Source organism: Trypanosoma cruzi, genomic scaffold (assembly GCF_000209065.1).
Source record: "Trypanosoma cruzi strain CL Brener 1047053517105 genomic scaffold, whole genome shotgun sequence".
Classification (NCBI taxonomy): domain Eukaryota; phylum Euglenozoa; class Kinetoplastea; order Trypanosomatida; family Trypanosomatidae; genus Trypanosoma; species Trypanosoma cruzi.
Window position 1 is genome coordinate 35,469 of NW_001849449.1, and position 21,836 is coordinate 57,304.

The window sequence follows — 21,836 nt, forward strand, 5'->3', positions numbered from 1 at the left end:
GGGAGGCCATGCGTGCGTTGATACTCCCATTTTCCCCCGAACGTCACGGCCCGATCGCGACGGTCTGGGATGACTTCAAAGGCCTGCGGGTTATGAAAAAACTGCTTTGAGAGCAGGCGATCTTTGTACTCCTTCGTCTCAAAGTCATCCATCGTGGTGTGCTGCGTGTATCCAAATCGTTTATGCTTCGGTGTGTAGCGTCCCTGGATGAGGGACACCCAATTCTCCCGTTTAAAAGGCGCCTGCCTGAGTTCCTCCAGTCTTTCTTCCGCAAAGTCGTTACGAAACGGTGTACGCCACGAGGGAGGATGCATTAACTCCTCCACGCCCTGCTCGGTGATTTGGTACGTATTCCGTACATGCTCTACCGTCCCAATGGGCTCGGCGACGCTGCGGTCCATTTCACTACCACCACCTCGAAGTAAGCGCCACTGTACAAATAAGACACCGTCACGAACGCCGACAATTTGTCCAAGAGACTCTTCACGTGCGGTACGCCGTTCCTCCAACAGTGTCACACGTCCCTTCACATGTGGCGCGGCAGCGGCGTAACGCACAGATGCCCACCGCTCATGGATCTCGACACAATCCGTGCCAAGAAAAACAATTCCATGTTCCCGTTGTAGTGCTGGATCAACATGCATCGCACAAAGTTGCCACTCCGAGTCACTGCCCTCTTTACTTACTCCCAGTACAATAACCTCAAACTCGTTTCCTTTTACCGCCAGGACGCTGTTCGGATTGTTATCATTCTCATCACTCTTCCTTGCACGAATCAGAAGACGATCACCATGTTCAAACCCACCAAAGAGGTGACACGACTCATTTGTTGTATCAAGAATAAATTGTTTACCATGCACTGGGTCATTGTATGGCACAGCATGGGGCGAGGGATATGTATGCGTGACAGACTGAAACACAGCACCTGACTGACTGACTCCAAAAGGTCGCAGTGACGCCACACTCGTGTCAAAGACATGATAACCGTCCTTATCTGGAAATATAATACTACTACTAGTACTAGTATTAGTCTCCGAGGCGATTTTACTTTTAGATGCAACTTCCAGCAGTTTGACCTTGTCTGTATGGAGCCTTCGTTCTAGTTCTGCCGCCTTGGCTGCGCGGCCTGCAATGATGGACTTCAGATGCAGCATCTCCCGCCACTCGCTACCTGTGTACGCCTCCTTTGGAAGTCCTGTCGATAAGAAAGACTTTTCAATGCCTTCCTTCACCTCACGCCAATTGATGACGCGCTTTGTCTTTGGATCCACCTTGTACGGAACGATTGCGGAGGTGTCAATTCGCCACATGGCGGGCGGCACACGCACCGCCCCTTCCTCCTTTTGTTGTCGTCTGTACTTGTTCATCTCCATGTCAATACGAAACTGCAATGGTGAAAAAGGCACCTTCTGCACTTCGCCTGTGTACTTTGCCGCGTTACTTTCCAACGTGAAGCCATTTGTAAGGAGATGTGGATGGGGCGTCGTATCAAGCAGACGGTCATACGACTCCTGCATTTCGGGTGTGATGCATATGGATCCCAGCAAGAACTCTTTGCTCCCTCGTAACGCGTTCATAAAGTCAATTGCTTTCCCTCGTTGCTTCGTCTGTACGTATACACGCAACAAGGCCTCCGTTTGACGTTGAGTGTGTTGGGGCGTGCCAAAGTATGGGTCTTCTGTTGCGCGGTACCACAGTGCCTCCGCACGGCGTGCCACAACGGCGTACCATTCACGTCCCCATCGTTGATGCGGTGCCCACCGTCCACGGTGTTTCCGGAATGGCGTGTTCGCGTCGCCCTCACCACAGTAACGTGTTGTGCTGTATGGTAGACTACAGCGTGGGCAGTAGTCCTCGTGCACATAGTTTGACTCCATCTCAAGAAAGATGCCAAAGAGGTCCGTCAACTCGCTCGGACGCGCGGCATGAAACTGCTCAAACAAGTACGAGTCGCCAAAGTCAAAGCTGCTTAAGGCATCATGAAAGGCCACAAAAAACTCGTGAACATGTTGCGTATGGCGGGACTTAAATTCTCCAATGTCCCCTACCGCGTCGTAGTGAAGCTTAATGAGGTACTGTAGGCGATCAAACCACGCCTTACAGTGATCAAAGCTTTTAATGTCGCGTATTTTCATCAACTCATCGCCGAGAACCTCTGCCGTGAGCGGGCTGCGGGGATTCGAAAGCTGCGACCCGTGTGTCCCGGCACGATAGAGTGTGTAGTTCCACTCCGGCTCATAGTGCAGGTTTGTTATCGCCGGACGCGGTATACCCTTATATCGCTGGTCGGTGGTCATTTCATAGGCAGAGATATCATTGCTGCCGTCCGTGTTGTTCGCCTCAAACCCGTGTGGACGACCGAGAAGTTGATGCAGTTCCCGCTGACCAAAGACGTATCCGCGAAAGAAACGATTGTTCGATGCGTCCGTGTCGGTTTCCCACAGGTTCATATGGCGTGTGTAGAGTGGGGTGATAAAAGGTAAACCGCGTCTTGACTTCTTGATATTTTTTTCGTTACTAAAAATGCCATGCCTCTTTTCATGGATATAAAACGGCTGCCGCATTTCATCATGTTGCAACTTCGTGGCGTATTTGAAAGAGAAACGCCTCTGTAACACAAGGGAGGAAAAAACAGGCGGCTCCTCCTTGACGGGGCGGACACATCGGCCGCCGCTAGTACCACCACCGTTGCTACAGCCATGACTACTAACAAGACGACGCAGCATCTCCTCTTCTAAATACACGCAAAGTAAAGGAAAAAAAAAAACAACAACAATCAGCAACACCACTTGCTTCTTCTCTTCCCGTGCGTTTAAGTACAGAGAAATGGCGATGTGGAAAGAAAAACAAACAAACAAACAAAAAAGGGTGCGAAAGAGAGAAAGAAGACAGAAGAATACATGCAGAAATGAAGTCCACGACACAACATGAGCATACATGCATCCACTGGCAAAATGGCAGGAAGTGGCTCCCTTCCGTCTCCGTCTCAACTTCTGCAGACGCCAAGCCCCCTCGCCACCGTCTTCTTAGTCCGAGCACACATATGTTCAATCTCAGCAAACAAACACACACACAGAAAGAGAGAAAAGTCGCCCCGGCGTGGCTACCCGACAGCAACGGGGCGAGGAAACAAATTCCCCCCCGTGACATCAGACAAGGGTAGGCCGCACCGTACGTGCCGCTGTTATTAACTCTTGCAGACCACGACCACCACTGGCCTCTTCGTCAATGAAATCAATGTAACGAATGTGACAACCCCGAATAACAACGCTGCTGGTGCACCGCAAGGCTGCCGGATCCGTTTCCCACTCCATTTTCTTGCCACCACCACCACCACAACGACGACGAACGGCAATATCTGTGATGGCGTCTAACTTCATGTTCATTGTCACCGCGTCAAGTTGTAGAATACGTCCTGTTAACACAATGCCGTTCGTGAGCTCCACACGCATCAGCGAGTGCTGCACATGACCTCCGGCAGCCAGTACGGACGGTATTGTCTGCACCAACGCCCCTTCCATCTTCCCACAAAGGCAACCGCTCTACGCCACCCCCTTTTTTTAATATTACACAAAAGACTCTTTATGCATGTGTTATATATGGTGACAGGAACAATAAAATAAAGAAAGGGGAGGGAAAAAAAGAAAACAACAACAACACGTATAAAACTTTGATTCAAAAGCACGGTAGATACATATCGCAGCTGTGAAACAAAAAAAAAAAGGGGGAAAAAAAAATTTAAATAATAAATTAAAAAGGGCATTGTGGAGGTAAAAAAACAAACAAACAAACAAAAACTGTCCTCATAATCTTCATGCATCATCACACTCTTTTCAGTTCCACTTTTTTTTTTTTTTTTTTCTTCTAGTATACATGATCCAACTGCCATACCTGCTCTCCCCGTCAGCCTCTCCTTCACAGAAGACAAGAAGAAAGCATGAAGAGCAAACAACTAGAAGCAGAAGTAAAAAGCCCGTATAAACTTGTAAGTGTGGTAGGGGCAAACAAAAAGGATGTAAAAAACAAAAACAAAACTGCATACAAATCACCAAACCCTCCTTTTCTTCCTCTTCCTCCCCTCAGTGATCGCCCCTGTGGTACCGAGTGACATGCTCCTTAAAAAAAGGGGGAACCTTCTCGTGGAGGGGTACTGTTGGGTCAGGGTTATGGTACTGGGCGATCACGCACAGCAGGTCGAGCCATTCGGTAAAGAAAATGAGACCAAACTCATGCTCCGTGTCCGGACATATCGCAAAAAAGGCGTCTTCAATCACAGAGCTCGTCACACGACGAATACTGAGCCAGTCAAAATCCTTTGCCATACGTTTTACATCCCTCACGGTCATGACACGTACGATACCTGGATTGCCGCTCTGCACAGACGTCATCGCACCGGCCACGAAACTATCCCTCTCTTTTTGCTGGATACTGCTTCCTGGCTTGTCGAGTACCAATCTCCGCATACTTGTTTCCATATCTGGTATCTTTGTCGGCATTCCATATGCCTCCTTAGGGGTCGTGTAGATTGTGAATAAACTGAGAAGAATATCGATATTGCCATGATGTGTTCCCTCAATGCCGGGTGACGCAGGGCACGGTGAAACGGATCCAGTGTCGGACCACGAAAGCCATGCGAAACAATCCACTCATGAAAAAATTCCCGCACTGCAGCTGGTCGCAGCGCCCATGTCATGTCACACGCCTCATAACGGATCTCCTTCTTCTCCCCCTTTGCATCCTCCACAGTATCATCCGCCTCCGCATCTGTGAGGACGTCGGACCCTTTCCCCGGAAGCGAGGCTAGGGATGCGGTGTTGGTGTCAACTGCCGACGTCTTCTTACAAAATGCCTTCGATTCATTTTCAATCTGTCGGTGTCGCAGGCTATCCCACGCTTGGGCGCAGCGTAAAAGAATCTCAATAAACTCCGCTGCATTGAAGCGCAACCTGTACTGTGATCCTCGTACATCACTCACCGGGGACAGCAGCGCTGAAAGAATTCGCCTCTGTGCCCGCGGTAAATTTTGTCCCTCACGGACCCGCCCATTGCCAGCAGCTGCCACGCTGGTTCCAAAGACATTCCCAAGAATTTGACGTAGAATAGCGCGGTTAATTTTCCCTGGGCCACCAACCACACGGCAGTCTCGCAGCAGGTTCCAAAAGCCAATGGACGTGATATAACGAGACCCAATATTACTACTATTACTGCCGCTACTAAAATCACCACCACCGTCAGCGGTCCTGTCTTCTAGTGAGTATTGCAGGAAGAGGGCACTTAGTTTTGGAAGAGCATTTTCTACAACCCGCGCGAGACGAAGAAAGAAGGTGCCCGATGTGATCGCCTTCTTTGGAAGAATGTCGGAAAGCCGCTTCAGGGTCACGTTTTCCAAAAACTCGGGTGACTCTCCCTGCACCTCCATGGGGACGAGGGTGTTAGGCTCCAGAGCGACGTTCAGTGCCTCGTGCAACGCACTCAAAGACGCGGCAATCCACTGCCGCTGGTTCTGCACTCTCGCAATCCAGTCGACATGATTCTGCGGGGGGTGGTACCACTCAAAATACTTCCGGTCACGCACACCGAGGTGGCTGTCCACCGTGGGTGTCTCCTCTTCCTCCTGTTCCTTCTTCGGAGCCCCCAGTAAATCCATTTCGACGGTGGTTAATGTTGGGGCTGTGGCAAGTGATGGGCGCTTATCCTCGACAGAGCGTTGCTTCCGCACCTGGTTCTCCATCCAATTCGAAAAGTGCCGCATCAGAGCTGCAAGAAATAAGAGTTGAATCCCACGCTTCCTTGTCATCAACTGAGCCCCTGTCACAATGCAAGTGCCGCCTGTGAGAGCTTCGTAGGCCTCCACGATGGTGTGTCCCACGACTACCTCCGACTCTAATATCGCGGCCGTTTCCGGATCCTTCAGGTCCACCGCCTCGGCGTTATTCTCCATTTTTGACCGCAGAGACCGAATCCGCATTTCGGAGCTGCAAACCATTTTGAGATCCTCCTTGCCTGGACCGGCTTCGTAGTCCATTGCGCGAATGAGCGCCAGGAAGCAATGCATCGGCAGGTTCACCATTGGCGTCTCCGTCAGCAGCGGGTTAAAGGGAAGATCCTCTTCGGCGACTTCACTCACGTTAATTTGTTGCTTGTTTTTTTCTTTGCTCGCAATTTTGTCAATGGCGTCTACAAAGTCCTCGTCAGTAGAGGAGAGAAACAGTGGGCCGAGGGGGCTCTCCAAAAGTGTTGTGTTGGCCCACAGCACGAGCAGCTCCAGCGGGGAGAGCGTCTCTGCCTCCGCGGGGAACGGCGTCTTGAGCAGCAGCGAGTCCAGCAGACGGCTACCGACCCGGTCCATCTCCCGCACGCACTCCAAAGTATTCTTGTACTCCTGTTCAATCTCGGAAATACGCTTCCCGAAGAGGACGTGGAGTTCCGCTTTCGATTCGATCTCCGCGCTCAGCCGCGCGCTCTCCTCCGAGAGGGCGTTGATTTCATTCTCGAGGCTCCGCGTGCTCATTTTCAAGGCTTCAATGCGTGCCTTCATAACCTCCCCCGCCTCCGCCCCTTGTAGCCGGATATTTGCGTACACACGCCACCGTTGCACACCGAATCGTATTCTTTCCGCTGCAAACCGTCGTGCCCACCTGGCGCGGTGCTTCTGCTCATTCTGCCGCCGCACGAGACACAAATGTCTCCATGCCCTTAATATAATGCGCAGTAGGAACTTAACCCAGTTCACACTCATCAAGGCAAAGACACGTGGAAGACGTTTAAAGTGCTGCAGGCGGGACACATTGGTATGGGCGTGAACAATCACCTTTTGCGTCAGCTCGTGGTGGGCAATGAAGTACGTCTTGCGTGCGTACCGGGCGAGCAGCGTGCGAGTGGCAGGCTCCAAGGGGAAATTCTGCAACATGAACGGGTACGCCAGCGTTCCCCCAAGCGCATCTCGCATCTCCGGCGTGTCCGGCACATACACAGCACGAAGCAAAAAGCCCACACACGGCCTGAGAATCCCATGTCGTGGGAGCGCCTTCACAATTTCCTCTAAAAGAAAACAACTCGCGGCCGTTTTAAGTGCCAGCAGCTGCATCTGATCGTAGCCGTCCTCTACAATGGAAGAGTTGCACCGCACCATAACACTGTAGAAAAGTTCTCGAGCCACGTCAACAACCGCCCGTGCTCTCGCCTGCTCATCGCGGTGCGACAAGATCCACTGCCTACATAGCGCCAGCTGCTGCTTCTTGGGTCGACGTCCCTGATCAATCTTGGGAAGACGACATCGCGTCCGTTGACTCTTGCCGTCATCCGCCCCACATTCCTTACCACTCTCGGCACTCATGACAGACATTTGTGCTGACACCTCCCGACCCTTGGGTAGCTGAATAGGAGGTAGCAGCGGCGCATGCTCTTGTTGCGGCTTCTGCTGCTGCTGTTGTTGTTTTTGTTGATCGTGTGGCACGGAAGTTGTTGTGTCTACCGACACCATGCCTTTGCTGACGGCACTCCTCATGGCCGCATTCCCCGTCGTCCCCAAACCATCCCACGGCGAGTCAAGCCACGACATGTAAACACACACACACTCAAAAGGAAAAAAAAAAATCCAGACGTGTCGTCCTTCTTACCTAAGCGCCTTCGCCCTCGTACCGACCCACACGGAACGACTTCACAGGAACACACACACACACAAAAGAAAAAAGAAAAATCAACAAAAAGAAGATAAAAAGAGATGAAAGTAATGGAAAAGCCCTCAGCGTCAAAGACGAGAAACCTGAGAACAAAAACAACAACAATAAAAAAAATTCTCTTTGCTCATTTCCACCACCCCCAACAGTATTCACAAAAGACAATGCTCATCCTTCCACGCAACCCCCTTTTTCTTTTTTTCTTCTCGTTTTTGGAAATGTCTTCTCAGCGGCGATCAAACGCCATGACACCGGAGAAGCGGCCGTTGCGAAGCCACACAGAAGATAGGCCGTTCTTCACCAAGTGATAGAGTCGAAGGGCAGAAACACTGGTGGAACGCCAATGATGACATGCAGAATTGGGGTGAAAAAGGGGCAGGAGATACGGGTGCATGTCAGCAGCACCAACGGACTCGTTCACGGTTTCATTCGCGGCAAACATCACCAACCTATTACCAGGCGTAAATGAATGACTATGCGTCTTGGCAGCCTCAGGGCTATTTCCCTCGTGGCTGAAATAGACGACACGCATCGCCACAGCCAATTCCAGGTACGTATATGAGCGACAGAGACGCGGAAACAGTTCAACCACAACACTGCCCGGTTGCATTGCCACCATCGAAACCAATGCCGCACCGTGCGAAGTGATCAAAAGATCGGTCAGCGCCAACAGTCGCAATACTTCAAGGTAGTCGCCATGCGCAAGGGACACAACCACGGGACTCATGTCAGCACCCTCCGGCCTGCCGCCATACATGTAGAGAAGTTGAATACGACTCACTCGTCCAAACTTCTCGTGCAGATACAAAGCCATCTCCCCCACGTTATACTGCTCAGTCGCACAGGGTAGCAACACGGTGATCCGCAGCGGACTCGCTTTGCGCAGGGAAGACACTTCCGTCAGTGTGCGAGACAGCGTAGCCGCGTCTGGACTTTCGCCGTAACGACAGTCCGTTGGCTCAAAAGAGGATGTGTCCCCAAGAAGAAAGCCAGTTTCATTATCACCACTACGAGCCCTCTTTGTATCACTCCTCACGGCGTCAATAATCATACGGCGCAGCACCGGAGAGAGTGGTTGCGCGCCCCACATGGAAGTCACAGCTTTAACTGGATCTGAAATGAACGCCTCTGCTCGACGATGCCGATGATGTAAGTACTGCATCCATCGCTGACGGAGGCGGTGTGCCAACGAAGTCGAGGGAAACCAACGAGATAAACCCACCTCCGTCCGCACGACATACGCGTAGCAGCCCAAATCACGCAGCGATGATGACACCACTGACGTGGACGCCTGATTCTTGCCGGTTGACAGTCTCACCACCACGTAACGAGTGGCAGCCATGTCATCTGCAGCGCTTCTATGATCGCTCCACCATGGCGACAGTCGAAAATGGCCCGTCACCACACGGATCCAATGCAGGAGACGGGTGCGGTAAAAACGGGCCCTCTCCACATCCTTGCAGCGATCACCGCCACTACCACCGACCGCTAAGATTATGGTGTTCGTGCGCGGAACCCAAACTTTCTTCCCCCCTGCTGTGTGCAGAAAAAGGCGTGACTCGCCATGACTACCCAACGGCAACTCCCATTGCTGTAGCCACACAAAGAGAGATGTCAAGTCCCGGCTCAAGACTCCGGAATCGTACCCGCCGTGTGCAATAAAAAGAACTTCATCTTCTTTTACCATTTTATTTCCTAAAGGCCGATAAAGTTGCAGCCGCGTCCCATTTCCCGCAAGGCATACATCCCGGTGAAGACGATACCCACCGGTTTGCAGCGGTGTCCCTGCGTCATCCCGCATCTTTACGTTAATATCACTCGCACCATCGGCAGCGTCTCCTTCTCCCTCTTCCTCCTCAGTGCCACTGTACGGTATAATAAAGGTGGTTAAACGCCCTGTTGGGGCTATCGGCAGCATGACACCAGGCTTGGCACCCACACCAACCATAGCACGGCCTGAGGCGGCGTTAACAAAGACACGAGAAGCAAAGGGGGAAGTATTAATTTTTCTATTCCTGCCTGAATAAGGAAAAAGCGTCTGCCAGGTCAAGAGCGAGAATGAAAACAAGGAAAACAACACCATGAAAAGGGTAAACCAAAGCCGCGGCAAGAGCCTCCTCGCACAAAACCACAGCCGACCACCTGATGAATTCCTACGCGTGAAGGCATTCCTTCCTATCTCCCTTTCCATCTATGTGTGCGTGTCTTTCTGTTTCTGTGACAGGGGAGCGTAAAACAAACAAACAAAAAGAACCAATGCAAAAGCACGCTGAGCAAAAACAACAATAACAACAACATTCAACGACAATAACAATAATAACAAAGGCTGAAGCCACAAACAAGCATGCACATAAATGAGAGTAAAGGGTCGCAGCAAAAAACAAAACAAAACAAACAAAAAACACCAAACCGCCATACGGTAAAGCAAAAGTAGGAATACATATATGGACATGCATGCGGACTTTGAGATTCATCATTTCTTTTGTTTTCATTTTCTTTCTTTACCCCCTCTTCCTTTTCATTTCATGGCCTCTCACCCCCTTTTTTTGAGTTTTTCAGGGCGTCCAACAAGAGCGACGTCAAGTTAACAAGTGAGAAGGAACTCAGTCTGCGCCAGCAACTTCCCACCATTCGACCCTTTCTTGCTGCCCTTTCCTGCGCCGCGGTGGCTGAGAGCCGCTTGCACCGCATCAAATATTTCCGGAGCCTTTTCCAACAGTTGGGCTCCCAATTCGCAAAACACGGCAAACTCCAGGTATTCCGAGCCAAGCCCATAGACCCACATCTTCTCGTAACATGATGAATGATTTTGGTCCTTTTCCTCATGACGACCGGCGTAGGGGTGATTTTTGTGGTGTGCGGACCAGCGTGTGGGGAGAAACTCCCGATGACGCATTAGCATGCAATGCGGCTGGCGCTCCGCCTCATCCCATGCGCATTGAATCGGATGGGGATCGTTACTAAACACAACTTCTGGGGGATCCGTCCAGGAAGAAGTGGTACTCTCCCGATCCCGCAATAACGCATTTTCCTCCTCCGTTCGATTTTTCTTCTTTTTGGTCTTCCTACCAGCACCGTCAGTATCATGATGATGAGGGTGACTATTATTATTATTATTGTCGTTACTGGTGGCGTGGCGCATGAAATTCCTGCTGAAGACATGAAAGACCTTATGAAATACCTTTGAATCACGCTCGAATGATTTGTAGGGGAACTCCCTCAACTGAAGCGTAAAGTGCGGCTGCCGGGCGTTGTCTAGTAGGGACTCCGTCAGTATGACCAGCACTCTCTTCGCCTGTTTCGGGGTAAGAAAGAAGGGCGGGCCACGTCGTGGTTCATCAAAGCCAATGGAGGTCGGGCGAGAGAATTCTGGTCTTCGTTCATGATCTTTTTTTGATACATGCCTGGAAATAATACGGGACCAAAGTTTCCCTACTTTTTCGTTCCTACTGAGTTCATTTTTTTCACCACATTTTAAAAAAAATATTCTGCGACATTGCAGGCTCAGCCGCTGAAGACACGGCATCGCACACTCATGAAAAAGCAGGCCGGCCAGCATCCCAAGCTGTGGAAGAGATGAAAATGTCAATCTGTAAGAAATGTCAACAGCAGCGATGGAATTCCTTGGATTTGTCAAGACGGCAGCAAGGCATGAAAACCAATCCGGACCAGCAAAGTAACAACACCTGTGCGGTAGCTCCATAGGATCATCAATGGCGGTCTGCAGATACGCACAAAGTGGCTCAATCTCACCCAATTGGGAATTGGGCAAAAAGGCACACTGCAAACTGTGAATAATGCCGCTCAATCGATAAAACTCATCGTCTGCCTTTCGACGGGCATCCATGACGTCCTTCAGCTCCTTCTCTAGAGCCATGGCCTCCAGCATGGATCTCTCCCAGAATGCCTCACCGTCTTCCCCCTCAAAAGATAATGGAGGTGGTAGGTAGGGCGTCAGAAATTCCAGTTTTGTTTGCTCATTCATCATCGGTTCCGTGACAGGCACATTCCTCTCATTTGTTCCTTCCTTTTTTTCGTTTGGTTTTGCTGTTCGCGGTACATGTGGGTTGTCGCCTTTCGCACGCGGGGTCAAGAAACCTCCTTCCCGCTGCCGTGCCGAAGATTTACACTGGTCGACTTTTGGAACCGACTCGTGTATTGCTCTTGCCGTTGCTCTCCTACTCCTCTCTGGTCTTGGATGCTTTTGTAGGGATTCTATGGAAGATGGCCTCCTCGCTGTTTCGCTTGTTCTCTTGGATGTAATAAGGCTGATGTTTGCACTGCTTCTCAGTGTTGATTTCGAGACGTGACCATCACTTTTAAAATATTGTGTCATTGGACGACATGTAAACAATACGGTGGGAACAGAGAGACCGCCACCGGTTTTGGTAGAGAGATCTGAAGAGTCTTCAAAAGGCGAAGCTTCCCCAAAGTTATTCTCCATTCCTGGAAGGCCACCTCTCTCAATACCCGCCCCACAGTCCGTGCTCAGCTCATCATCATCATCCTCCTGATCCTCGGATTCCGTAAACAGCTGCATCAGTTGACAATTCCAGTCGGATACCAACCGCAAGGCGGGAATAATACCTACAAAACTCTGTACATACACCGCAAGCGGCTCGGCCAACTCTGGGGTGGAGAGTAGATGCCGTGCCCATGAATGTGCAAGCTTCATCACTGTTTTCAGATTTATCCACGGGGTCAGTGTGGGGCATCCTGTATGCGTGCCGATCATGTCTGAACGAGGGGATTGTTCCTCCGTCTTGGGGTAAGACTCCCACTTAATCTGCATCCCACCCACGCAGTACGCAACACGGTACAATTCAAGCTGATTGGCGTCATTACACGACTTGTATTCGAGGAAACTTCCACCGTTGCTACATTCCATACCGGAATTATAACAGCTGCTAGATGTCACCCTTCCTGCCCCATCACGGACATGATTACTATTGTGATCTCGAGGAAACGTTGTTATTTTTGACAATGCCGAAATTTTCTTTTTTCTATCGGACCATTTTTTCAATTTAAGCGCCTTTTCCAGCTTCTGCAGAGCCAAATGACTGGTGCACTCCACAACGAATACCCCACCGTACATGACACGTGTTACAATTCCCTCCCTAAATTGTTCTCGAACGCATGACCTCGCGCCATTATATTTGATAGTGTTGCACTTATATTGTTCCTCCCTCCAGCGAAAAGGATCAATGGATAGATCAAAACTGCTGACAATAATACCTGAGAGGATCGTCTTTGGCGCGTGTGATTGCTGTAATTCGGAGGATGAACACATGTTCGTCGTGTGACCCCCCGTATCTTCTCGCAGAGGAGACGCCTTTTTCTTTTCGTCAATTGCGGAAATGAGCTCCCGGACCCCTAAGTTCAGCTTCTGTAACTCCATTTTTCCCTGCGTCCCATAAACAGAGGCGCGTGGTACATTCGCTTCTATATTGGCAGTCGACGCACTCTTTTTGTTGTTTTTGTTGTTGTCAAGGGTCATGTTAGCATTCCCTGAGCAAATAGTTGCATCATGTAAGGGCGATCCATCCATGTCTACAGTGGTCTTTTCCAACGCATTTCCGCCAAAAGATGTGGAAGCAAAGGGCGACAGAAAACTTGTCGGGATGAGCTCCCCACCTGCCTGCAGCTCTTGTATGTGACTTGCCGGCAATGCAAGACAATGACAGTAAAGACTGCTCCCTGGAAAACGCGTCGAATGCTCGGCGTTTCTCGGACTCCCTAAAGAAATCTGCGAGACGGTGGACGAGAGACTCTCGGTTAAAAGAACAGGTGCAAGCACTTTGGTTGTATCAAATGACGCATTGAACGTCGCGTGACTTTCTTTCAATCTAGAAAGTGGAGACCCGGGACTTGTTACATTCGTAAAAAAGGAATTGGCAGAATTCGGCTGCGTTTGTGCCACAGCAATGGCAATAGAATGAATATTTGGTGAAAAGAACTCTACACGATCCCATCGTTGGGCATGCACACCCATACAGGGATTCATCTTACGCTTCCGCAGGAATGACGTACCCTTTCCTGTCGAAGGCATCTCCGAGAGACGGAAGGCAAATAATTTCTTCGCCCCAGGATACCCACATCCTGTCGCGGCGCCATGATCTACATGGGCGCTACAACTCCCGACATCAGCGTCATTTGGAGACCCGCTGCCGGAGAGTGGATGCATATGCCCGCGCATTCCGCTCAATTTGCATGCCCCCGCACCCTCTCGCGCATGCGCGGGCGCACATGAGGTGGAAACGTGCTCACCGGTTTCCCCGCCCCCAAGGTGCGGCTCCGAGAAAGTGTGGAGTAAAGAGACCCAACGTGAGTGGTGTGGTAAAGCCCGTTTGCGACGTGCGGAGCGCGTGCGGCGTCCATCTAAAGGTGCAAGCGACGACACGGTGATTGCATTGGGTGAAAAAATTGTCATCGACGACCCATCCTCGCGTTGTGTAGAGGTCCACGCAAAGCTGGTGCTTGTTGTCGTCTCCTGCAGGCTCACCGGGACGTTGCGCACAAGTAGGGTGGAGAGCCGCTCCATGTCGTGTGTCTCCCAGAAGCGTCCCAGCAGCTCCCGGTGAGACGCGGCAAAGTCCTTTTTCGTACTGACCCATCGGACTTTTCCCCTTGTCACATGCTGCTCGCCCGCGTGGGGGGTATTGTTCCCCGCGTCATGCACTTTTTTTTTCGCGGAAACCCGCATCGTAAGTTCCATTGCCGTGGCGCTGGAGGCGTTGCAGTGTTCGCCGAATTTGCCGGACTCCCCGTATTGTGCCGCCGCCGCCGCCTCCTGCGGGGCAACGGGCCGTTTTGCCACGGACTGGCGGCAGCCCATTTTTATGTCTCCTCCTCCACTTTTCCTCACACCCCACCCCAAACGGCCTCTTTCTTTCTTGTGGCCTCTCCCACCTTCTCAGTGGGAAACCCACTCCCCTCTCTCTGCACACACACACAGAGAGAGAGAGAAAATGGGAGGTTATAAGAGCAGTATCGCCACCGCTACTATTCCTACTCCTACTACGTCACAACACACACTATTCCGGATATATATATATAACGCTATAAAAACAGGAGAAAAACAAAAACACAGCAAAAAGCAAAGTAATGCCTTTTCCATGCAATCTGATTTAAATGTTAAAAAACAGAGAGGCACCCCAGTGAGTCATCGCTTACAGAAGACGCAGAAAAAGAAAAAGAAAAAAAAAGGAAAATAACTTCATGACGAACGCATAGACGCAACCAGCAGAAAAGACAAACAACAATAACAACAACAACAACAATACACATCATCATCATCATCCGCGTCAACGCAGGGAGTCCGATATAAAGGAAAATACCGACGAATGTGTAATTATGAAGGGGAATTGACATGACACGTGGGGCACTAAATCAAGGATATGATCATGATGATAAGTGAATGCATGCACGAGTGAAAGTGTGGAATCATTCATTTTTAACCCGTCGTGCCAAATTTACTCACTTTTTGCTTCACCACCGCCTTTAATGAATTATTGCTGGTTTACTGCCCACACACGCCACCATGGCTTCACATCATTCTCCGATGCAGCTAAAGAGGACCGTGGGACTTCCACTCCAATCATCTTATCTGCGGTATCTATCAGTTGCTTCTGTACATTGTTGGCATGGAGCCGAACAAATTCATTGCCTTTTCTCCAAAACTCAGCGCGGTACTTCACACGCATTTGAATCTCATGCGTTTCCTTTGCGTCCATGCGTTTCGCTTTTGTATACACCATGAAGAGCGGCACACCAATAACCGCAAAGAAAATCCATGGCGTGTGAATCGCCATAAAGTGACCCTTCCTTTATTCTCCACCTTTTCCCCCCCCCTCCCTCTCTCTCTCTCTCTCTCTCTGACTGCCACACGCACGGCAACACTACCAGAATGGAAATGGGATATATATATGTGTATGTGTATGTATTTGTGTGTACACGCCTGGGTGAGAGATGCCCTGTCCCTCTATTCCTACATAAAAGGGAGAAATGACCACAACAAAGGGAGATGACACTTCGGGAGAAGGGTGGAAGTCCAAACAAAGCCGACATCTCCTTTTACAGTTCCAGAAAGGCGGTTTGCCCAATCACACACACACACACACACACAATAAAAAAAAATTGTGCATATTTACGGTCCTCAACTGCCGGATTTCCTTCAGTAAAATGATGTTTTTTGTAGGGAGTAAGTGGGATTGGGAACCATGAAATAATAATAATAAAAGGAACTGCACTCGTTACTGATTACAACGTGAATTCACCAAAAAAAAAAGCTATACACTTAGAAGCAAGAATGCTCAAATGAGCTGCACTCGCACACACCCCTATCAAGCACGCTTGTGACTGTCCACCCCCTTCCTCCCACCAACGTTCAACAACACCAACAGCAAGCCCAGCAAAGAAAGTAAACGCCCATAAAAGATGCACAGATAAGGGGGGGGGGCATGTGTATCCCATGCATGCAATTTGCCAACCACTCATCACCACACCGCCTTCAGTGACACCATGAACAAAATAATAAATGGACTGTATATATAAAAAAGAAAAAAACAAACACGCATACGCAAAAATATACCCCATGCAAAAGTCAACAGCCGCTGTGCCCCCAAAAGAAGAAGAAGAAGAAAAAGGGTTCAGCGTAAATAAATGAATATGAAAGTGAGAATGTTGATAGAGAAATCCGTTCCTTTTCATTCGACCAATGTATCTTCCTTTTTTTTTTTTTTATAAAGACGGTGAATGGCAAACAGTAAAAATCCCTGAAGGTACATACACACATCTGGGATAAAACATTCCAATAAAAAACCTAAAATGCGTCTTCTTCGTCTTTGATGGGGTACCGAACCACCCTCGGGTTGCGGCAGCGTACATACACACGGGGTCGATGCAACTCCGTAATGTGAACGACAGTTGGGCAGTTAATCCTCCCAATCGCCTCACCATCAAGTTGCATACAAAGGGGTGTGTGCTCCTCGACCCCCTCTTTTCCAGCCAACATCTCCTCACCGTACCGCGGGTTTTCACGCCTGGAGATGTCTGTTGGGTTGCAGAGGACGAACGCGAACATTTCCCGTGTCTGTGCCAATTTGGAGGCCCCCTTGCCAATCCCCAGCTGTAGTAACCCCATCTGAAAAATACCCCCGACAGCCTGCACCTCCATCTTATGATCATTCACACAGACAGGAGTGATGATCATTGGCTGTGCAAGATGATCATCACGATACAACTTACCTTTTCCCTCCTTCCATGGACGTGTGCCTGCAGCGTACGAACCAACGTTCGTGACAAGCAACGTCTTGCTGCCTTTTGGCAACGACAAGGTCATCATGGATTTTGTCTCCGTCGTCTGTCCAGAAGATCTTTGGGATGCCTCTGTGTGAATAGGGGAATGCTGCGCCAATTGTGGAACACATATCTGTGGAATGCATGGGCGCAGAGATGAACAACGGGTCCCAGCCTTCAAACCATACACGCCATACACCAGTTTGTTATTCATTCGTGTCGAGCAAAACTTCGGATGTTTCCTTCTAAAAAAATCAAATTTTTGAAGCACATACGCATCAAAGCCTATGCTGAAATAATTGATAAAATTATATTTCCGGCATGTTTCATCGGCCTCCAATGCATCCCAGTCCAATGCGTATAAATCCACCGTGTCCTCCGTCACCGTCACTTCTTCTTTTTTCCCCTCCTCTTGTATCTTCTTTTCCTCCATGTCGCCCCTTGGCGGATTCACAGATAAAACGAGTTCTTCATGTTTCGTCCCTAACGTTAAATGAGGTGTCTGTTTCTTTTGACGCTGCCTTTCCTGCTGCTCCCATATGGCCGTGAGTGGCACCAGTTGTACTCTCCACCGGTCAAAAGGAATCGCGGGGGCAGTGACAACGTTTCTAATAAGCGGCTCAATGGCATTCTCCATGCAGCAACAGAGACACGAGAGTTTATGACGCGAGTAGCCGTTACCAAACCCCACACAGTTGGAGTAGTCATTGCCCGTTCCAATTGCAAGAACCGCCACGGCGGGGAGCACAAAACGCGGTTTTAAAGCACCGCCCCTAGCCCTTGCGCCCGCTTCAAAGGAACCCCTCTCCGTCCGCTGCATCATGTCACGCACGGCGTCCAGCTGCTCCATGACAAACGACACCGTGCCGTCACCACCACAAACAATGACAGTGCCACGCCTTTCCAACCCCCGACTGTAAACTCCATCGCCACGAGCATCCGCGTCGCTGTTGCCACCGGCAGTGACTCTCGTCAGGGCTGATTTTTTTCTTTCCTGAGAAATGGAACGTACGGCGTGGCGGCGAATAGCCTCCAAAAGCGGGGTTGGGTCCGCAAAGAGCGCCGCGTCAAGCGTCACTACACGATCCGCTCCAATAACCGCACGTACAGAATCCAACACGTGTTCTGCGACGCCACGTTCCCCTGAACCGGGGTTTACAATACAGAGTACATACTCGTATTCGGGGTCGCCATCCCTAGGAGATGTCATGGGGCGATAGTCCGTCTTCAAATTAGCAATTTCCACAGAATCGTACCCCCTACTGGGGGAATTAACCATCACCGGCAGTGTCTCAAAGCCGTTCGGCCCGTTGGACGTCTCTCTAAACTGCATGCAACCATTCCCATTACCTCTGGGAACTTCTGCAGAGCCATTTTCGGTACAATTTCCTCCTTCTATTGCTGAGTAGCAGCTCAGGGAAAAATTTTCTGGCGGGCATTTTCCCAAAGGGTGCTTCTTATCGCCTTGTTCACAGGCGTGCAGAATATCCAACGATTTCGTTTGCATCTTCCACAATCACCACTAGCCAAGTTTCTGTAGTAACTAACCAACTATATATTTATGTATAATTATTATATATAATATATATGTATATATACGTATTTATATAAGGTGTGTCTATTGACGAAGAGTGGCTCAATTTATGAAGTCCTTTCTTTTCACTTTCTTCCCCTCCTTCACTGTTTCCTTTTTTGTCTTTCCACCCCGACGTAAGATTTGCGTCTTGGGAGCGCAATGAGACCGTCGCACAGAGGGTGAACGGAGAAAACAATTGGTGAAGGGGCTTTGTGTTCCTTCCTCACAAAAGGCATGTTTTTTTGTTTGTGTGTGTGTGTGCACAAAGCAAGCCACAGAAAAAAAAAAAACAACAACACAAAATGCAGGTTCCCAGTGCCTCTACTCACACAAAGGAGGCAGGGGAAGAAGTCCGCCGGCCAATTTTTTGCCTCCCCCATCCCCTAGCAATTGAATAGGAAATAGACGTAAAATACACACATACACACATGGAAAATACATAAAATTAACAAAAAAACATCCACCCAATAACACGCCCACAACACAAAATTGAATAAAAGACAACGATGAGAGAAAAAAAAAAGGGGAAGGTGTTAACGCTGCAAGAGAATCACAACACCTGGCATGGAATAAGTCGAATAATAAAACATTCTATAAACACGGGCCGAGATGGGGAAGGAATAAAGGGACCACCCGAGGGCCGTCGTTAATTGGCGCGTCATCATCACCCCTCCACTAGCACCGGTCCTTTCTCTTTCCTTCCCTCCCACCCCCTACCCATCTAATGAGCTGAGAGAACAACAAAGCAGCGCGGTTTTCTTGAGTAGTTTCGCTCCTCAGCCAGACCCAGAGTAAGGTCAAATTCTGTCTGACGAGAGAGTGCATCCGCGTAGTCAAGACCCGCTCGCATGGCTTGCGACAGACGTTTGCGGAGGCCCGGGGCATGCGCCGCCACACCTTCCGCGGGAGAGGCGGCAGAAGGTGAAGAGGAGAGTGAAGCGGAGCTGAAAATCGATCCACCCAACCGCCACACCCACCCAACGTACGGGTCGTACCAGTCCGACAGGGACCATGTCGTGGATAATGTCGGAACAGAAGTCGTTCCCCCAACATTCTCCTGTGACATGCTGTCATCATGAGAGTCACGTCGCCGCCACGGCCACGATCGTCCTTCCTGCTCCTGGCGCTCTTCATGCTCTTCTCTCTTGGCACACCGGCTGCAACGCAAAAGCTTGTACTGAGTGCCAACATCTTTGATGGTGATGCCGACAGATGTACGGCCCATGGAGTGAGAGAGTCGACAGGTAAGGCCAGAGACTTGTTTGAACGGTCGCCAGCCAACACCGAAGTCCAACTCGGTGCGGTGCCAGGTGATGAGGTTCATTCGCAGACGTGCGGCCAGATCGAGAGAGCTTGTGGTGGATGTGATGGAGCAGCACGCGCGACGAAGCACGTCCACATGCGTAGAGACAGTTAACGCCCTACCAAAGTGAGCACTACAGCCACAGTACAAATTCACACCACTCGCTAGGTCGTTTTTTACGGCCAAGCCTGCCCCGCATCGGAGCTCCTCCAGACGCCACCACCTGTAGCCTTCCCCGCCGTGTGAGGTGGTCTGAGAACTTTTCCTCGCCAGATGACTCAATGCCGTTGTGTCGCGACTCTTACGTCTTTTGGAGATTTGGCCTCCGTCGCTATCGGGTGGAGTTTCATCATCATCAGTAAGGTGATGATGATTATTCTTGTTGTAGGTTTGATTATTATTATTATTATTATTATTATCAGCAGCAGCCCTCGGGCGTTCCGTTCTGTGGGGACTCTTCACAGCACGCGGGTGTGCGTGGTGCTCATCTTGCCCGGAAATTGCCGTGTCCCCACGTGACGTCAAAGTTACCGGGGGTGTCGGTGGCGGATTGTTCTTCGCGGCACACGACTGTGCCGCGTTCACATCGCCATGAGACGAGAGGGCCGAATCCGCCGGGGAGTTCAATGAAATCAAAGAATCCCGACGACAATGACGTCCACGCCGAACAAAGACGCGGCAGAAACCACTCCAGTTGAAGAGCAGTCGATCCACTTGCATCGACCAATCCGTTCTGGGAGTCATGCCGATAAATTCACAGAGAGGCAACGATGCCGATGGCCACGAAAAGCAGACAACGTTGAACACACCTGCCCACTGCATCCGACCCCAAATACACTCCAGCTGTAGCACGTCCGATGCGTAAATGGAGGCACGCCCAGTGGACGGTGAGACACATGACGTCCCAATGGAGGATGCGGGGGATGAGGCGCCACCTGTGACACCAAAACCCGCAAACAGTCCTGCGTTCAAGCTGAGACTCCCACGTGTAACCAAGGGCACCACTGCGTAGGAATTCAACAAAAACAAACGACGTTGGCCCAACCAAGGATACATACGCTTGTGGCTGGATCGCACTTCCCGTGGGCCACCATCGGGCATGGAGGCACCTGTGGGACCATGTGCCTTCTGAGTTGCCTCCAAAGACACAGTTTCGCTGCTACCGGTCGCATAGGGACTTTCCACGGCATGTGAGCGAGACATCAACTTCCCCATTTTGTCCTCATTTTCCCCATCCCGAGCGGGTTTACTCCCTTTTCTATTTCCCATGGTATTTGTAGACTCACCTGAGGATGATAAACCAGACGATAAATCAGAACTCACCTGACCATCACGACGCGTAGGTGCCCAGTCAATAATCGCCGCCGCCACAGGAGATAATTGAATATCAAAGCTACGGTGTAAATAAAGTTGATATGACATTGTCAATGCCTTTTCTACCGGCTCTTCCTGCACACAAACCTACGTTTTTTCTATGTGAATAAATATCAACAAGTAATAATAATAATAATAATAATAATTTTATTTATTTATTAATTTATATACACGTCTGTGGTCCTTTAACGTTCTTGTGTCTCCTTTTCCCCCCCCCGTCCCTCCTCCTCCTCTCACCCCCCACAAGAAGCCGTTTTTCCGTTTCCGGTCCAACTGTTCTTCACCAACTTGTTGTTTCAAGAAAAAAAAAAAAAAAATAACACGTCAAAAATTAATGCGTACATGCATGCCTACCGACCCACGCGTACACAATACGCACAGCAAGGCAAAGAAAAAGGACCTCCCCCTCCCTTTCGGTTGCGGGAAAATCCGGGACGCCACATGTTGTGTGCGCATCCTACACACACACACACACACTTCCCTCCCTCATGACAGGAAATCGCATAACATCAATCAATCAACCAAAAAACAAAAAAAAAAAACAAAAAAACAACAACAAACAAACAGACAACAACAAAAAAAGGAAATACATTTTATATGTAAAGCC

The 21,836-nt window shown here is 49.9% G+C and overlaps 7 protein-coding genes and 1 pseudogene across 7 annotated transcripts, besides 12 other annotated features; all 8 read right to left on the minus strand.

The window, feature by feature from the left end:
• Positions 1 to 2,939, minus strand: Tc00.1047053506575.9 (hypothetical protein, conserved; the record flags this gene model as incomplete). Its single annotated transcript, XM_805379.1, has 1 exon — positions 1 to 2,939. A coding segment is annotated over one exon (2,939 nt), but the record flags the coding sequence as incomplete, so codon positions are not given.
• Positions 1 to 21,836: a sequence feature (heterozygous, non-Esmeraldo-like haplotype).
• Tc00.1047053506575.20 (hypothetical protein, conserved) lies at positions 3,150 to 3,521 on the minus strand (the record flags this gene model as incomplete). Its single annotated transcript, XM_805373.1, has 1 exon — positions 3,150 to 3,521. The coding sequence occupies one exon, from the start codon at positions 3,519 to 3,521 to the stop codon at positions 3,150 to 3,152; it is 372 nt and encodes a 123-aa protein (XP_810466.1).
• Positions 3,729 to 3,757: a sequence feature (AT_rich).
• On the minus strand, positions 4,079 to 7,561 carry Tc00.1047053506575.30 (annotated as a pseudogene).
• On the minus strand, positions 7,906 to 9,870 carry Tc00.1047053506575.40 (uncharacterized protein; the record flags this gene model as incomplete). Its single annotated transcript, XM_805374.1, has 1 exon — positions 7,906 to 9,870. The coding sequence occupies one exon, from the start codon at positions 9,868 to 9,870 to the stop codon at positions 7,906 to 7,908; it is 1,965 nt and encodes a 654-aa protein (XP_810467.1).
• Positions 9,954 to 10,002: a microsatellite.
• Positions 10,153 to 10,204: a sequence feature (T-rich).
• Tc00.1047053506575.50 (hypothetical protein, conserved) lies at positions 10,264 to 14,514 on the minus strand (the record flags this gene model as incomplete). The annotated part of the gene is made up of 1 exon (XM_805375.1): positions 10,264 to 14,514. One exon carries the CDS (start codon positions 14,512 to 14,514, stop codon positions 10,264 to 10,266), a length of 4,251 nt encoding a protein of 1,416 aa, XP_810468.1.
• Positions 14,934 to 14,959: a microsatellite.
• On the minus strand, positions 15,188 to 15,490 carry Tc00.1047053506575.54 (hypothetical protein, conserved; the record flags this gene model as incomplete). Its single annotated transcript, XM_805378.1, has 1 exon — positions 15,188 to 15,490. The coding sequence occupies one exon, from the start codon at positions 15,488 to 15,490 to the stop codon at positions 15,188 to 15,190; it is 303 nt and encodes a 100-aa protein (XP_810471.1).
• Positions 15,530 to 15,555: a microsatellite.
• Positions 15,783 to 15,804: a microsatellite.
• Positions 16,501 to 18,483, minus strand: Tc00.1047053506575.60 (hypothetical protein, conserved; the record flags this gene model as incomplete). The annotated part of the gene is made up of 1 exon (XM_805376.1): positions 16,501 to 18,483. One exon carries the CDS (start codon positions 18,481 to 18,483, stop codon positions 16,501 to 16,503), a length of 1,983 nt encoding a protein of 660 aa, XP_810469.1.
• Positions 18,529 to 18,586: a microsatellite.
• On the minus strand, positions 19,274 to 21,277 carry Tc00.1047053506575.70 (hypothetical protein, conserved; the record flags this gene model as incomplete). The annotated part of the gene is made up of 1 exon (XM_805377.1): positions 19,274 to 21,277. One exon carries the CDS (start codon positions 21,275 to 21,277, stop codon positions 19,274 to 19,276), a length of 2,004 nt encoding a protein of 667 aa, XP_810470.1.
• Positions 20,249 to 20,274: a microsatellite.
• Positions 21,351 to 21,375: a microsatellite.
• Positions 21,376 to 21,399: a sequence feature (AT_rich).
• Positions 21,753 to 21,816: a sequence feature (A-rich).